The sequence below is a fragment of the Pan paniscus genome, chromosome 1 (genome assembly GCF_029289425.2).
Source record: "Pan paniscus chromosome 1, NHGRI_mPanPan1-v2.0_pri, whole genome shotgun sequence".
In the NCBI taxonomy this organism is placed as follows: Eukaryota; Metazoa; Chordata; class Mammalia; order Primates; family Hominidae; genus Pan; species Pan paniscus.
Window position 1 is genome coordinate 63,590,127 of NC_073249.2, and position 18,183 is coordinate 63,608,309.

Consider the following 18,183-nt stretch of genomic DNA (forward strand, 5'->3'; position numbering starts at 1 on the left):
ATGATCTCTTCTTATCTACTTTTGAGTTGAATGTTCATAATTTTTTTCTCATGAATTTGTACATCTGTGAAATAGGACTGAGTGGATTAAAAACTTGAAGTTATATTTTATTACTATAAAATAAGCAAAACTTGAACTATTCATTATGAATGCATTATAAATTAAAAATGGAGCGCTTTTCCCTACCTTTCACATAAACAAATCCAATTGCCTTCACAAAGCCAACGCTGTTCTCTGCGGTGCACACATAAGTACCTGAATCCTCTTTTGACACTCTTTCAATAACAAGTTCACTGTGTCCATTCACACTGTCAAAGTGGGCTGAGGGAAACAAGAAACAACACAAGTGCCTCTCAGTAACCTAAGAAAAATTTCACGACAGCTCAGTATTTTGCACATTAGATTTATGAGTTGGTCAGCAATTGAACCAAAGAGATGACACTGGAGAAGAGAGCCTTTTCCACATTTCTTCATCTGAGCTATTTACTATGTCTATAGACACTTGTTTGAAGAACAAAAAACAGCAGAAGGAACAGGAAAAGAGGACGAAAACAAACATCTTTTAAAAATTATTTTAGGTTTAAAGTAAACCTTTCATCTAAATGCGTTGCTTAAAGCTGGCTCGTAGTCTCTCTGAGTTTCAAAAATCTTTCATTCAGAAATATTACATTTTCCATTTCATTTATCTCATTACCACTTTTCCTCCCAAACAATTTACATCAAACACATGAAAACCTTTTCAGCTTATAATTCAACTGACTTGGCAGGTCAAAGGGGAAAATTATGAAAACGTATGCTACTTAGGTAATAACAACAACATAGTCAAATTTGTAATAATTTAAACTTCTCTATAAATCATAAATGGTGATTATATAAATATTTACAAAGGCATATATTTTATTTAAAAATTTATGATAATAATATTTATAAAATTTATATTATAAATACCATAGAACATTTAGAAGAAAATATAAGGTAAATATGCTAATCCTAAAACAACTAAGACAAAATAAAATTCTGACTAAACCAGTCCATATCTAAATACGTATGTTTACGTTCCATGCTCTCCTCATTCAAGTTTTTTTTAAAATCTTTTACTGCTGAATATTAAGTGGAAAATTAAGCTTTAAAAGTACATTTACATTACTGCACTTTCAGAAAACATTAGTACTGCACTTTCAGAAAACAATATAGATTAGATTTTTTACTGTCTGTTTTTTCTTAGTGAGATGTATTGTTGTTATTAAGGTAATGCAGTTGATAAATTCCAGTCATTAACATAACTCTTTATAATAGAAAAAAACTCTCAAGCTTATTACTACTTTTCTAGCAAGACACTTAGTAAATGCTAACAGTATAATACTTCAGAACTCAATTTTGGGATAGAACAATTTCTCAGTATTGACAGTCTTTATGCTGATGACAAAGTCTAACAAATAGGTAGATATTTGTTCACCCAGGGATGGGTGCTCCTGGGTTCCAGACATGACCTTAACTTGTAGTATACACAGTGACTAGAAATTTTCTACATAAATTAATCTACACTATAATAGAGGTTGAGGCAAACAGCGAGAAGTAGAATTCTTCTCTGTAAAATTAAGTGAATCTTTAGGACTCCAACAGCGGCCATCTTAATCTATTGATCAGTGATGAAGGGGGTCCAGCTGGGATAAGTTTAGGCGCCTATATAAACATACTGCCTTCTCATGGGGTAAGGGGAATTATATTTAGGTTAAAAAAGCTACTTATAACCTGCAATATATGGCCCTGTGATCAACTTATGCTTCCAAAAGAAGGAACAAAACATATATATTGGGTAGAGGGTAAAATCCAAGCAGAGGCACACATTTTACAGAATTTAAAGCAATCAATTCTTGTTACTTTTCAATTTTCACAGCTGGAGGAAACAGAGCTTCGTCTAGAGTTCTACATGGGTGTATTTATTCACTTCTTGAGAATTAAATGACCAACCTGGAATAATGTTGTTATTGAAGGTCCATGTTAATTTGGGCAATGGAATACCAGTAGCTTTACAGCTTAATCGTAGCTGTTCTCCTTTATTTAATGACACGTCTCCAGGAAGTTCAGTAAAAGTGGGGAGAACATGCACAGTCAGGCTGACAGTGTGTGTATCTTCACCTGCAGCATTGTTAGCAACACAGGTATAGAAGCCAGAATCCTCCAGCTAAAATTTAAAAAAGTAACATTTAAAATTTCATAATCATCCATCATAGTACATAAAATACATCAAATTGCATAGCTAGGCCCTCAAGAAACTCTTATCCAAAGACAATTTAAATTTCCATCTTTAGTCTTAACCATCAGGTTAGCTTTTGCATAACATAATTTAAAATGTATAGAAGTTTAAACATAAGCCCATACCTTTCAGAACAATAATCATTTTACAGTGGTAAGATTTCAGAAAACTGTAGATTCTGTGGTTTGCTAGATATCAAGTGTATTGCTGCTCTGCATTGCACAAATAAAGAGCAAATAATCCCAAAAGCTGACAGCATCTTGACAGCATAGTTGGCTCTCTAAGGCGGTACCAAAGATCAACAAAACTATCAGAGGAAATGGTAAGAGAAAGGGCACTATTACCTAGAATTCTGAGGCCTCACTTGCTAAATTCAATGGCCAGCTCTCATCACTCATCTTTCTTGATGCATTTGTAGAATCTGACACAATTATGAGTCCTTTCTATGCGAAACCACCTTTACATGGTTTCCAGGACACTATGCTTGCCTATTTTCCCTCCTATCTCACTGGCTGCTGCTTCTCCAACCTTTTTTGGGGCTTCTCCTCAACATTAACATTTTAATGTTGGCAAGCGAGAAGGCTCAACCTCTGCTCCTCTTCTCTTCTATATTTGTACTCAATTTTTTTGGTGATCTCATACAGTGCTATAGCTTTAAATATCAACTATATGCTGATGCCTATCAGTATCTCCAACCCAAATACTGATACTTTCTTACAAACTCAAAGTTTATTGAACTTCTTATTCTAACTCTTTGCTCTGATGCCTAAGATATGTCTCACATTCATGCCCCAAAACTGAGCTCCCAATTCCTTCCAATGGCTCCTTCCTGTACCACCTGTATCCTTCACCGTCTCGACTGATGGCTATTTCACCCTTCCAATTGTTCATGCCTTCAGTCTCAAACATTTGAGTCATTCTTATTTTTTTTCCTCACACCCTACTTGCAATCTATCAGAAAATGCTAGCTTCAAAGTATATGCAGAGTCTTACTTCTTGCCTCTTCTCTGCTAACATCCTGCTTTGAGTTCTATCATTTCTCATCTGCCTCCAGAGAGTCTTCCCAACAGGTCTCACTGCTCCTGTCCTTGTCTCCCTACCTCTGATTCTCATCACAACAGCCAATGTAAATGTAAGGCATATAAGATTGCTCACCTGCTCAAAAACCTGCAATGGATTCTGACTTAGAGTAAAAGGTAAAATTGTTACAATGACCTGTAAGACCTGACATGATTTGGCCTCCATTTATCACTGACGTCTTTCTCCTTTCATTCTTTGCTTTGCTTTCACTGGCTTCCTGTTTTTCAAATACACTGGACATGTTTCCACCTCAAGTTCTTTGCTCTACCTATTTTTGTTTTTCCCCCTGGTCTGCTCCTCCAATATTTGCTTGGCTAATTCACTTCCTTCAAGTTTTGCTCAAATGTCACCTTCCCAAAGAGAATTTAATCTGACTACCCTATTTACAACTGTAACCTTCACTGCTCCAACTCCTGACACTCTTTACCCCTCTTATTTTTCATGCCACTTTTTTCTTCTGACTTATTTCATTTTCTTCTGACATTATTATTTTTCATTTTTATTGTCTCCTTCCTCTGGATATAAACTCCATGAGGGCAAAGATCTTTGATTCTTTTGTTCCCTGATGTATTCCCAGTGCCTAAACCAGTGCTAGTTGCAGAGAAGGTGTTCAATAAATATTTGTTGAATATTTGAATAGGAATATTCAAATATGAATATATTTGAATAGGAATATTCAAATATGAATATATTTGAATATTTATGTTGAATATTAATGACTGCTTCTGATTGCATTGAGACACATAGACTTTTTTCCTTTTTTAAAAAAGTTTAACATTTTTACCCTTGAAGCACTAAAGAATTGAAAATATAGCATAAAAATTACAATTATTTACTCTAGATACTTATCATTGCCAAATAAGGTTAAGAGCAGAGAATATAGCACTGGCACTTAAAATTTTTCCTGATAAACACATATTTCCACAAACACAAAATAATTTTAGAAGGAGGGCATTTATGAGTTCCTATCATCTGTTAAATATTATTATCATTCAAGGGACATGAAATATGTGTAAAATTAATTTTGTGACCTGATTTTACAAGAATATTTTTTTTTAATTATTAAAGAAAAGAATATACTTCCATGCTAAATTACTAAAAGTATGATGGCAAATTTACAATCTGGCTTAATGTATCTGTTCATGTCCATTAAACTTACCACAACATTTTCTAAAATGAGTTCTCCATATGGTTCAGCAGTGTATTTTCCTAACAAGTTAGCTAAAAGAACATTGTCTTTTTTCCAGTTAATTGCTGGTGTGGGGATTCCATCAGCTACGCATGGAAGAATGGCTTGTGAATTCTCATTGACCGTGTAGTGTCCTTCTGTACTTCTGATCCTGGGTGGTACTATGAAGAGTTTAAAAAAGAGTCATCCAGGAAGCTGAGTTCAATAATGTCTTTATTCACAATAAAAATTAACACATAAAAAACTCTTTTCAGGGTAATTTTGCTAGAAATACTAAAAATGAAAATCTATTAAGAAAGATATTGATTTGCTTCCTGCTATGAAAGAAATCAGTATTTTTGGTGCTAGCAAGAATCCTAATGTAATTGAACTTACTGAATATATTTACGTTTGGTTTCTGAGCAAATGACAGAACTGGGTAGAAGATCTTTAGATTTTATTTGGCTTCCCTGACTTTTCCGTCTTTAAGTTACTTCTGTTTACTGCAGTGAAGTAAAACAAACCAACAACAAAACAAAAAAATGCTTCTATGGTTGCATAACTACTGTATATTATGAGGATGAACTAATAATAGTCACCATAAAACACTATAAAACACTCACCCAATATTGAATATCACAAAGTGCTGTAGAAAAAAAAATACTTATTGCAGTATTTTACATGTTACAATGAATACAAGTAAACCAGATCAAGACACTTAATTCAGTTTTCATACTGTCAGAGGAAATTTTCAGAGTGACTTCATAACTGCACAGTATAGTACCAAATACTTCCTGTGACTCAAATTTTTTTTAACTAGAATTTGGGCAATATAGAGATGAACTGAATATTTTAGTGTAATAAAAAATACTTGATTGGACTTAGAACTAAGATAGTTACTTCTAAAGAAAGGACAAAAAGTATTAAGAATTCTCGGTTCAAAAGTAAAAATACACTCCCTTCCCAAAACAATGAATTTGGAATTATTCAAACAAATCAGAAGCGGACCCATCTTAATGACATTTTAACGAGTGAAAAGAGAACAGTTGGCCTTAGCAAAAATAAAATTGCTATATAAACTTTAATTAACTGTTTTCACTTAATTTAACTGTTTTCAATTAAAATAGTTAATTTTTTGTCCTTTATGATTATATGATTAAATATACAAACATTATATAAATAATTATAGATACAAACATAGATAACTTGGAAAACACAAAAATTGATTTTGCTCAATGGTACATCGTAAATACTCATTTTTAATTAATTCTTGCTCTATTTTCATTATCTTCTTTATCCTGATTTCCTTGGGTTGCTATTTGTCTTTTGTTAGGGGATACAAACTTGCAGCATTAGTATATTTACTTCAGTTCTTTCTTTTTCAAAATGAAAGAATTATTGCTATGACTTTATATTTTAGCTTTGAGCACACACTGTACATTTTGATATGTCATGTCTTTATTTTCTAAATAATGTGAAAATAGAAAAATATTCTTTGACCTACTTTTTGGCTAGAAGAGTGTTTAAAGTTGTCTGGGTTTGGGGTTTTCAAAGTTCATTACAAATTTCTAGCTTTGTTGCATGGTGGGTAGAAATTATGGTCTTTTTGAAACTTATTAACAATTTCTTTGTTTAGTATATGGTCAATTTTGGTAAATTTTCTATAGACATTTGAGAAGAAGGAGTATTATTTATTTGAAGGCAAATGGATAGTGTATATTGATTAGTTTAATTACATTAACTGAAAGCAGGGGAGTTATTTGGAAAACTCATAAATGATGATTTTTAATTTTGGCTAAATTATTCAACCAAAAATGTTTCCACTCAAAATTGTCTCTGTTACTATGAAGTTACAGAAAATTAAAATACACTTGAAAAATAAAACAGCTTTCACAAATTTCTGAAAAATGAAAAGGCAGAAACTCCTCATTATAATAATTACCTCTGAAAATAGAGGCCGGAAGCAGTTTAATCTGGTATTGTTTCCCACCACTGATATTAACGTGGATTCTATCCTTAGTCAAAATATATAATAAAAACTAAAAATATTTCAATGCTGATTTTTCAATATTTTGTTGTCTTAATACAAAGATATTTTTCTGTTATAAAAATATACATGTTATATTTTGCCACTTTAATATAATGAATCAAATAGATCTCCTAATTCTCATTAGAGTCAAATCATACAATGTAGGTCATATGATGATTCATTTGAACCAAGATGACTTGAAGCTTGAGAAGTAAAGCAGAAAAGTCACAAAACACAAACGGACTCTTCATAAGCCAACTAATCACAATATGTGAGGGTACTAGCAACACATTAAAAATCCTGGCAATATTAATAAAATCTGTCTTTCTCTCTCACACACCTATGTGCACAAACACACAGAAACACAGCCTACAGAAAACAGATTTGAAGTGCACCTACACACCACACCCCCACACACACTTTGGATTACTGAGTTTAAGGGTTTTTGACTTCCATCAGATTTGCTCTTGGTAGCCTTTTCTCTTTGCCATGGTAGTGCAGCAGACTAAAATAATTCATGTTAAACAACCTACCATGGACGGTGAGCTTGGTGCTTGTGCTGCTTGATCCTGCTACATTGGCTGCCATGCACGTGTAATGGCCAGCATCACTAGGCTGGACAAATGCTATTTGCAGAGAGCCAGAGCTGAGGACGCGCTGGCGGATAGATTCCACAATTGCACGCCCATCTTTATGCCATGTAATGTCAGGCGGAGGGAGGCCATCTGCTTCACAGGATAACGTGATGGGCTTGTCCACAGCAATAACATATTCCTTTAGATGAGGGCTAATGACTGGAGGAACTAAAAGATACAAAAAATATAAAGTTCAAACTTTATCTTAGAAGCATGAGTGCGCAAATTACATACTACAGTACTGCTCTAGCAAACATTGATAAGAAACAAAATCCTGACTTCACCATATCATTAGAAAAGGAGCACTACATTTTTTCATGGGAACAAAAAATTATCTAGGCGCACTTCAGAAAACTAGTCCCTAGCTAACCCATAAATGTTAAGTGATAGTCGATTTTAAATGACGAGATAAACATATATTCATGAGGGCATGCATGTCTAGAAAATTTAAGCTGTATCAACAAAAGTATTTTCTTTAACTTACATAAATTATGTGATTCACTTTAGGTATTTAAACTTCCAAAATGAACGCCAGGTTTTGGAAAATATTCAACTGCTTGGATACTTTTACTTACGTATTTCCATAGAGCTTAGAATACACATATACAGTGGCTACATTTAACAAAGGATTATTTGAACTAATGAATACATAAATAGATCATGGAAAATAATTATATAGGTAAAACTCTTCCCACTTATTTGGAAACCTATAAAAGAGCTTATAATAAGGATTTCCTTTCCAAGTGTTTACAATAGGCTGATCACCACTTAGGTATTAGCCTGGATATTCTATTCAGTTGTAACGCATCACTATAAAAAGGCATATGAAATAACTGATAATCGTATTAAGATTATTTATAGCAACAAAATTATTTGGTTGTATTTGTGCTTACCATTACATTTGTATCTGCAAGAAGACAGTCTATTCAGAATTTTTCATGCCTCTGAGGAAGCAATTATCTCCAGTTGCTTTTGGAATGTTGAAATGCCTTTGGTTGTTTAATGTGTTTCTTTGTCCCTTAATTTCTCTCATGTCAATAATTTCAATCATTTCATGAAGAAACAACTCCTCAAATCTAAAAATGTTCTTTTCTATGACCTCTGTGTTGCTGAAACCAATGAATACTTTTGGGTCCTTATCCTACTTGACTCAACTGCATTTAACAAAGCTGTTCACTCTCTTCTTGAAACACTAACCTTCCCTAGGCTTCATTAAGTTTTCCAACGATATCCCTGCCCTCTCCATTGTATTATTTTCCTTTCTCAGACCTTGAAACAATGCACAGCCCCAGGACTTTGTCCTTGCCAATCTTTTCTGTACACATTCTCTTTCCTTAGTGATCTTATCCAGTCTTGTGGGTTTAACGCTGATTATTTCCAAATTTTTATCTTTGACTATACTTCTCCCATGAGCTCCAAATTCATATATATTCAACTCTCTACTTGACATCTCCACTAGGATTTCTAATAGTTTCCCATATTTAATAAAATTAAACAGAAATCACGGTTTCCTTCTTCCCAACCCAGTTCTTACCCTTGCGTTCCAACATGGCACTATCATCTACTCACTAGTTTAAGTCTGAAGCCCAGGAAGCTTCACTAATTTTCTATTCCTAACCTACCAATTCATCAGAAATCCTAACAATTACACCTCCATAAACAACATAAATCCATCAGTTTTCTCATTCACTTCTGCAATTTGTGCTCCCATCTCCACTCTTGGACAATAACACACTACAACTCCAGTCCTGCCCCTTTCTCTAAACCATTACCTAGAGCTGCAGGAGGGGTCTTCCTAAAACCAAATGAGTCCTGGATAAGCCCTTCAAAAGATTTATTTGCATAGAGAATAAAATCTACATATCCTAGGGTACATCATGCCATCCATGCATGGGCCCTGCCTACTTTTCTGATCTCCCTTATGTTTTGCTTGCCTTGGGCTTGCTCACCACCATCTAGCCACACTGCCATACTTTCTTTTCTCACTCTTTCTTGACTTGGGGTCACTGTACATGCTGTCCTCTCTCCTTTGGACACTCCACCAACCTGCCCATGGCTTATCCTAGCTCATCATTCAGGGGTCACTTAAATATTACTTCCTCAGAGAAACCTATCCTAACCATTTTCTAAAGTGGTCCCCACATATTCCCATTATTCTTCTCTGTCTCAGTCTTTTGCTTTTCCTCTATATAGCATACATCAGAATTTATCATTATTTCATCTATCTGGTAGTTTAAGATTTTCCTTCTCCATCAGTGTATAAACACCATAAGAGAAGGATCATGTCTGTAATGTTCAATGTATTTCCAGTTATTAATGTTGAATAAATGTTGGAAAATACAAACAAATTAGATTTATAATATGCAGGAAAGTGAGGTTTACTATATTCATGAATCTACCATAGGAAAATTACAGTATAAGACATTTAAGCTAATTCAAATTTAGTAGCTTGAAATCTATTTCTGGGTCACCTCTAATTTGCAAAAGCAGTGCATGCAAGATATAAAAATTCTATCAAGAAAATATCAGTTAAATTTGAAAACACAAAAATACCCTGCTTTCTCTTTAGAATAATTTTTTCCATCAAGTTGGTTTAACTGCGATTATGATTTTTTTAAGTGGAACGTTATAATCCAGTGTTTTGTAATGTATCCAAGGTAGTATTGTAGAGAGAATGGTTTTAACAATCACATTATACATATGCTATAATGAAATGGAGTATCAAACAGAGGTTCATAGAAGTTCAAAATAGGATTAGATGCCTGTGTTTTCTTATACAAACAATGGCCAACAAAATAAAATACATTAAACTTTCTTCATAAAAGTGATAGAAAAACCAATAGGATAATGCAAACTAAGAATGTCGAGAACTATGGGGGAACAGCAGCATAATCATTTTAGATATATAAATATTTGGTAGACATTGTTACAAACATCTTTGAATTGAAAACAGAGATGAATTATTTAGGTACCTTGGACATTTAACTTGATTTTGCCCAAGGCTGTACCAGCGGGGTTCTGGGCCACACACATGTAAGTGCCAGCATCCTCTCGGACAGCTCTGGAGATCTGTAAGCCGCCACTAGGAAGAACTGCATGGTTTCTGCCTACAACATAGTTACAAAAGCAGAGTGGGGAAAAAAAAAAAAAAAGCCTGTTCATTAAAAACAATCATGCTGATTCGAATTATAAAACACTAATGTGCTATGATTTTCTTGATAGAAAAACAGTGGTAGGTACCTGAAGTGTTAACATTGATGCCTTCTTTTTGCCAAGTAATGAAAGGACTGGGTGTCCCTGTTGCTTCACATGGTAATAAAATAGGATTGTTCAGAATGACGTGTAGTTCACTTGGTTGGGGCTGAATGACTGGAGGCTCTATAAAAAACCAATCAACAAAAAGAAGTAATAGCACTAGTTAATAAACCATGTCTATTGTAGTAATGAGCTTAAAAATACCCAAATTCATAATTCTAAAATATTAGTGATTTGATTGCCCAAGAGGAAAGTGAATGTTGGCCACACTGCATTCTTTGAGTCTTGCTACAGTAGCCAGTTTCCATTAGAAGAACCCCACTGGAAGACTAGAGTCAGGAACAGATTATAAAAAGCCAAGAAGAAAAATTATTTTGGAGTTACTTTGAGTGGTTTGCCATTTGTGTGCCTTTTTTAGCCTATTAAAAATATCTACCAGGCTTTCATATCCCCAAGATATTACTATGGTTCATAGCTCTAGACAGTACCTACCACCTTTCAGAATAAATATGACTAAAAAACCTCCCCAAACCCAGTGAACTTTGAATAAGTAAATAGCCTTCTATACCATGAACATGAAGGGTCACGTGTCGATGTGCAGAGCCAGCCGCATTCCTAGCAACACAAGTGTATCTTCCAGCATGGTTTAATTGGGTGGCAAGTATTTCAATTGCTCCTAAAAAGGAAAAAAAAGTTTTAATATATACTGCATCTCAGTTTTTTTAGTTCAATAAAATTTGACTCTCTTTTGTGTGTTTTCTGCAACTAGCATGGTGGTGCTTGGCTTATATTCATACTTGTATCCCCTGAAGTGCCTAGCACAGTACTTAAATTATTACTAACAGCTTTATTGAGGCATAATTTACATATCATAAGAATCACTCATTTAAATGCGCAATTCAATGATTTTTAGTATACTTAGAGTTATGCAAACATCACCACAATCTAATTTTAGAATATTTCCATCACCCCCAAAAGAACCCTGGTGCTCATTTACAGTCATTCCCCACTCACAACCCTGGCCTTAGCCCACCACTAATCTGCTTTCTGATTCTACAGATTTGCCTTTTCTGAACACTTCATATAAACTGAATCATCCAGTATGTGGTCCTTGGTGTCTGACTTCTTTCACTATGAGCATAATGTTTTTGATGTTCATCTGCTGTAGCATTTGTCAATATTTTGTTCCTTTTTATTGCCAAACAGAATTCCATTGCATGGATATACCACATTTTATTTATCCATTTATCAGCTGATGGACATTTGAATTGTTTCCACTTTTTGGCTATTGTGAATGATGCTGTATGAAGATTTGCATATAAGCTTTTGTGTAGACAAATGTTTTCATTTCTTTTGGGTAAATACCTAGGAATGAAGTTGCTGGGTTTAATATTTTGAGAAAGTTCTAAATTGTTTTCTTAGCCTAATACTTTATTTTAAAATCTTTTATGATTTGAATTGCTACCAATCCATAGTCAAAATAATTTGTCTTGAAAGCCAAGTTGCATCCTGGGAACACATTTTCCACTATTACCCTTCTATTGAGGAAATACACAAATTCTCTTAGAATAATATGCACATACTCTTAAAGTCCCAGGATATTAGTTGCTACTTTATCTCTATTGTGTTTCCCCAGTGTAGGATAAGTTTTAGAAACACCAACGTGAATCACCTATACTTTAGGTGATTTTTTTTCTTCAATACTATAAATTGTATAAATGAGGGTTACTACCACTATAAAAAATTTTCCTTCATAGAACTCGCTACTCACTCAGTCTTACATACTCAATTTTAAAAACCTTGAAACCTAGAACCCTGTTTTAGTTATACAGTCTCAGAATCTTAGTAGAGTATATATCCTGTCTTAGGCACTAAATGTTCGATAAATGAAGAGACATTCTATTTGGCCAATGAAATAAGTGTGATTCATTCACAGGTAACTTGAGAATTTGTTAAAACTTAGGTTTGGTAAATATGCACATAAATACCGGTGATCATGTTTATTATATTCAGATCAGTCTTAGATATTGTTATTTTGTTTCCAGACTTATTTTTTTCTCCTCTATTCCCTAGAACCCCTTCCTATGTTAAAAATATGTTTTAACAATCTGTTTTCCAGATTTTTAAGTTCAAGAATGAATGTTTTATTCTTTTATTCTGGTGCAACGAAGTCCAGGTAAGAATATGCATCAATAACTAATACAATCAATAGATGTGAAATCACTGAGCTTGGTCTTACCTGAGGACAGAATTCTATAGCCATCTCCCCTGGGAAGCAGTCTTATACCATTTTTGGTCCAGTGAATTGAGGGAAATGGAACTCCCGAAGCAGTGCAGGTAATTACTGCTGGGGCATGTTTGGTTACTAGGAAATCTGTAGGCTCATCAGCTATGGAAGGTGGAACTAAAACAACAATAACAACACAAAGGGAAAAAACTACACATTTCCAACCCTTAAAGATTTCCAAAGACTTATCATACATCTTCTTTTTGCTCTGAAAGTGAAAGTTAGGTAAGTAGAAAAGGGATTCCTCCTTTTATTTCTGGGTTAATACCTGGGTGATGAAGTAATTTGTACAACAAACCCCCATGACACTAGTTTACCCATATAACAAACCTGCATATGTACCCCTGAACTTAAAATAAATGTTTAAAAAAAAAGGAAAGAAAAGGGATCCCTTTTGTAAAGTAGTGGAATGACAAAGTGATAGCATTATCATGTTTCAATCCATGTTCCAAGCCAATTCTACCTTGGACAGTGAGATCCACAGTTCTTTTATCATCTCCAGCACCATTTGTCACAGTACATTCATAGGTTGCAGTGTCATCCACAGAAGGGGAAATAATTACTAGTGAACCTGAAGAAAGGAGCCTAGAAGACAGATTTCAAAGCATGAGATACTATATGTAGGTTTTCATAAATTTTCCCAGCTAGTTTAACATGGTACCATGTTGTAAATTGATGAAAACAGTACTCTTCCCTCATGTTAAAATTAACATCATGTCCCTGAGGCCAACTTTATGCATTAGAGTTTATGTTTGTATGGCAGTGGCTTTCTAGAGCCTCAAACTTGATATAATATTTACAGGAAGTAATCGTTGGAAGGATTGTCTGAAGAGGGAATCTTACATTCTCTAAATGCTTATATTATGATCAACCTGGCTCTCCTAGGAGAAATACAGTACAATGAGAACACTGATAACAGCCACTGTTTACTGGGCATCAAATACACTCCAGGCACCATCTTAAATGCTTTGCATAAATTATCTTTAAATTTCACAATAACCTAGCAGGTTGATATTTGTTTATTTCCATTGACAGATGGCTAATGACAAGTCTGTGTGTCTCACCCCTTTATGTAATTTGCATGTCTCCTTAAATGTGTGGCTACCTTGTAGATAATATGGCAATATCTATTTCAAAAAAACTATATATATATATATATATATATATATTTAGTTTTGAACAAGTGAGTGTATGTGTGTATATATATTCAAAACTAAAATCTAGAACACTTCACATTTTAGGAGGTTTAGTAAATACACATACATGATTTAAAGTAAATCTAAATTAGAATATCTATTTGATTTCACACTGCATGATAGAAATGATTTAATAAAAACATTAATAAAACATATTTGACACACCTTTTTATTCAAAAGCATGGCACATTTTCCATACAGTGTATACTTTCAAGTCACTGAACCTCCCAATGCCAAAAGATTAAAAGGGTGAAAAAGAGACATGATAGAATTTCAACTGCGGCACTCCTAGTTTTATATTTCCTGATGTATTGGAATTGATTTTTGTTAAAGTGGACATAAAAGAGCATTTGTTTTTAGCTCTATGGCAAATGTTTGACAGAGTAATGATCTGATAGCTCAGGTGAGATACAAAAAATGATGCTCACCTATAACATCAGAAATTCTTAGTGATTTAAAGTTTAGCCTTTGAAAAATAGATATTGCCATATTATGAGCTATGGTATTAAAGCTTGGAAAAAAGCAAAAAAAAAAAAATGGAGAAAATGCTGTTTTTCCTCCCTACACATTCTGCCAATATCTAAATTGTATTTTAAGGTATAAAATTTGACTTTTATTCTACAACTAAAGATTGTATTTATTTTTACAGAATAGTTTTTCTTTTATATAAAATGATGTTTTTATCCTTTGCCTTTATAAAAGTCCAAAAGGTACTAAACAAATAAGGCAGGATATAAATCTAATCCTATATATAATCACTGACATTCATCCACAGGGTTTATGTATGGAAAAGATGACCTATAATTCAGAAAAATATTTTAGGCTGAAAAACTAAGTCCATATTAAGGAAAAAAACCCTCTATATGCTAGCTAATTTGTTATAGTCTATATATTTGCTGACCCCACTGATAGAATTAAAATGTTGATTCATTACAAACTGTTTGTAAATAGTTGGTAGGAGTTTTAAATTATCCTTACCTGTATGAGTTCTGATTTTGATCCACATTAAGAAGATGCCCATTTTTTCTCCAATTGATTGATGGTTTTGGTATCCCAGTAGCCTCACAAGCCAGAGTAGTTTGAACATTTACTATTACAGTCATGTTGGTAGGACCCAGAGCAATAGATGGAGGAACTAAGACAATGTCACCAAATAAGAAGGAAACACAGTCAGCAAATAGCGTGCCATTTGAAATATTTCTACTGAACTGAAATTAGTCATTATTAATTTGCCCATAGTTATGAGCAAACAAGGCTCTGCAAATTTTAATAGTGCTGTGATGATATTAACTATACTAAGGAGAAAACTTGGGGCTTGACTATTCATAACATAATGTAAATTGCTTAACTAGCCTTCAATGTCAAGATCTTTATGACCTCACTAGTTTAGGCTATCAAAGAGCATTTGACACAGAGACTGGATGTTGTCTATAAAAGGATATTTACCATGGACCTGTAAATCTATTCGCCTGCGATCTGTTCCAGCAGCATTGGTGGCCATACACAAATACCGTCCAGTGTCAGTGACATGTGCTGATTGAATATGAAGGAATCCATTTTCCAAGATGGAATATCTACAAGAGAAATCACAAGTGAAGTCTTCTGAATCAGCCTTTTTTGATTGTTCATATTTTGACTGAGGAAATCTTAAACACTTGGTGAAATCCATTCCGTTTTTTTCCTGTTTCAGATGACACATGTTTACAATACCCTTGGTGGAAGAAAAGGCTACGATGCAAAGGTGCATAACAGATGGGCTTGTGATCTTTAATGGATTATAATCATTATGTAGACATAAGCCTTAGGGATTATGCTTTTAAAATACTAAATTTGGGCCTGGAGTGAAGGCTCAAGCCTGTAATCCCGGCACTGTGGAAGGCTGAGGTGGGCGGATCACCTGAGGTCAGGAGTTCGAGACCAGCCTGGCCAACCTGGTGAAACCCCATCTCTACTGAAAATACAAAAAATTAGCTGGGCGTGCTGGCGTGCGCCTTTAATCTTAGCTTACTTGGGAGGCTGAGGCAGGAGAATCAATTGAACCCAGGAGGTGGAGGTTGCAATGAGCCAAGATCATGCCACTGCACTCCAGCCTGGGCAACAGAGCAAGACTCTGTCTCAGAAAAATAATAAAATACTAAATTTTGATTCTCATATTAAGATGAAATGCTGATTCTAAACATAATGAGACCAAAATAGTGCACTAGGAAAAAAAATTAAGAATTTGTATTTCAGGTCTTATAGCATTTTTAAATTTTCCAGTATGGTTACCTTGCATGATTCCCAGCTAGAACAGCTCCATCCTTTCTCCATGTTATCCTTGGAGTTGGCACACCTTCAGCGATGCATTCCAATACAGTTGATTTATTTAAAAGAATTACAAGACTCTGGGGGCCCCCCTTTATGTTTGGAGGAACTGAACAAGAGATACACATGAAAAAATTCAGTGAGACTAAATAATACAGCCTGCATGAAGACCCTGAAGATGTAATATAAGATGAGCTTCGAGTCAAATGTATAGCTTTGTCTACACGAATCTAGGTTAGTATAAGTAGAATTGAGGTTTAATTCCTAAAGTCTTACTCAAGATACTTTGTGTTTAAAAATAAAGGGTAGATAGGGAGGGGAATTTTAAATCCCTAATATGGTGTATGAAATCTGGCTTACTGTGAGAGAGGCTTAAATGAAACTCAGCTCTAGTCTGATGCAAATTAAAGATGATATTTCTTATTTCTCTTTGGCCAAATAATGGTCAGAGAATGTTAACAGTGGAACAGCTTCACTTTAAATGAAGAACAGAAAGTGGGCTGTTTTAACAAAAAGCACATCTGTGATTAATCATGTAATTCTCCGAGCATGCATTTTATTGATCATTGAGTTCATATGGGAATAGACAGCCTGAATTTTAATTTTAGTATTAGAGATATTAGTTGTTTGGGTCACCCAATATTCTGTAAAATTTTATATATTAAATATCCAATAGATTGTTTCGAGGAAAAGTCTATATTATCTTCCTAAATGTTGGCATTCAGCTATTATACTTAATAAGATTACAGTCCTATGACAGACTCTGGCACATATGTACTCTCAAGCCACCATCAATAAAGGTGAACTAAATGATGGGCCATTTGTCATCCAGTGATTTAGTGTATTGACTTCCTCAATGGTTCTGATTCTGAATGACAGAAAACATCATGATATGCTAACAACAACTGGACATATTCTCTAAGACAGAGTAAAATATCTCTAGTTATGTTTTTTGGAAATTGAGTTAATTTGCAGTATAGTTATAATACAAATACTCCACATTGCCTTTTTCAAAAGCAGTAAGATAAGCACAAGGCTTCATTTAGTATGCTCATAAGAAAAAGCTATCATCTCTTTGAATGCCCTTGGTCAGATTTTTAAATTGTGGAATAATGAATACCTTTTCTTACCATTTACAGTGAGAATAAATTCTCTTGTAGTCTTTCCTGCAATGTTGCTGGCAACACAGGTATAATTGGCTGTATCACCTAGGTCAGCATTGTTGATTTGCAAGTATCTCCCTCCAGATAGGATTCGCACTCGAGGTGTTGCCTGGATTCAGCAAGTAAAGAAATTTACCGTTAAAATGTCAGGAAAAGAGAATAAATATTATTTCACAGCATCAAAAGTAAGTATAGTGAACTGTGGACCTGCTGTCTGTCAGCATGCTTTGTCTGCTCCTCCACCATTTTCGTAGTATCAAAAATCCCTGGGAACTGTTTTAATGAGTAACGTTAAGTCAAAGGAGCAGCTCTCTGTCAGTATGCTTTGTCTGCTCCTCCACCATTTTCGTCGTATCAAAAATCCCTGGGAACTGTTTTAATGAGTGATGTTAAGTCAAAGGCAGAGGCAGTATGCCCAATTGCTCTGACAATAATGATCCATTCAAGAATGGGCAGGTGACTCAATCAGGCCTACCAGAGTCCTCCTCTAGACTCTGCTGGGAGTGTCGGGGAAAGGGTGTGCCCTTTTTCCTAGAATCACAGGTTGTGAGGATGACCTAAGCCTAGTGGCAGTCTTATCATGTGGAAACAGGCTGTCCTGAATCTAAGGCAATGCAAATAGAGTTCATTCAGAGAAAGGACAGATGCCTCATTATAGAGTTAGAGCCTCTGGAAATTCACCAATTATTGTAGCCAATAAATTTCCTTTGTGTTTTTCCTTTTCATTTAAGTTGGTTTGAATTTGAATTCTGTCACTTACAACTGAAAGGTTGCTGACTAACTTTGGTTAACTTAGAGGAAAACATTGT

The 18,183-nt window shown here is 34.4% G+C and overlaps 1 protein-coding gene across 4 annotated transcripts in view; it reads right to left on the reverse strand.

Annotated features, from left to right (window-relative positions):
- The window catches only part of HMCN1 (hemicentin 1), a 462,896-nt gene that overhangs the window by 60,408 nt on the left and 384,305 nt on the right, over positions 1–18,183 (reverse strand). For all 4 annotated transcript variants that reach the window (XM_003815598.5, XM_063598296.1, XM_063598297.1 and 1 more), the window contains 13 exons: positions 17,342–17,483; positions 16,176–16,320; positions 15,354–15,481; positions 14,886–15,042; positions 13,175–13,296; positions 12,664–12,828; positions 10,993–11,100; positions 10,410–10,547; positions 10,142–10,276; positions 7,068–7,337; positions 4,497–4,687; positions 1,972–2,185; positions 187–321 (listed from right to left, as the gene is read on the reverse strand). In XM_003815598.5, coding sequence (XP_003815646.4) covers positions 187–321; positions 1,972–2,185; positions 4,497–4,687; positions 7,068–7,337; positions 10,142–10,276; positions 10,410–10,547; positions 10,993–11,100; positions 12,664–12,828; positions 13,175–13,296; positions 14,886–15,042; positions 15,354–15,481; positions 16,176–16,320; positions 17,342–17,483 — 2,050 coding nt within the window. The remainder of the gene's footprint in view (positions 1–186; positions 322–1,971; positions 2,186–4,496; positions 4,688–7,067; positions 7,338–10,141; positions 10,277–10,409; positions 10,548–10,992; positions 11,101–12,663; positions 12,829–13,174; positions 13,297–14,885; positions 15,043–15,353; positions 15,482–16,175; positions 16,321–17,341; positions 17,484–18,183) is intronic.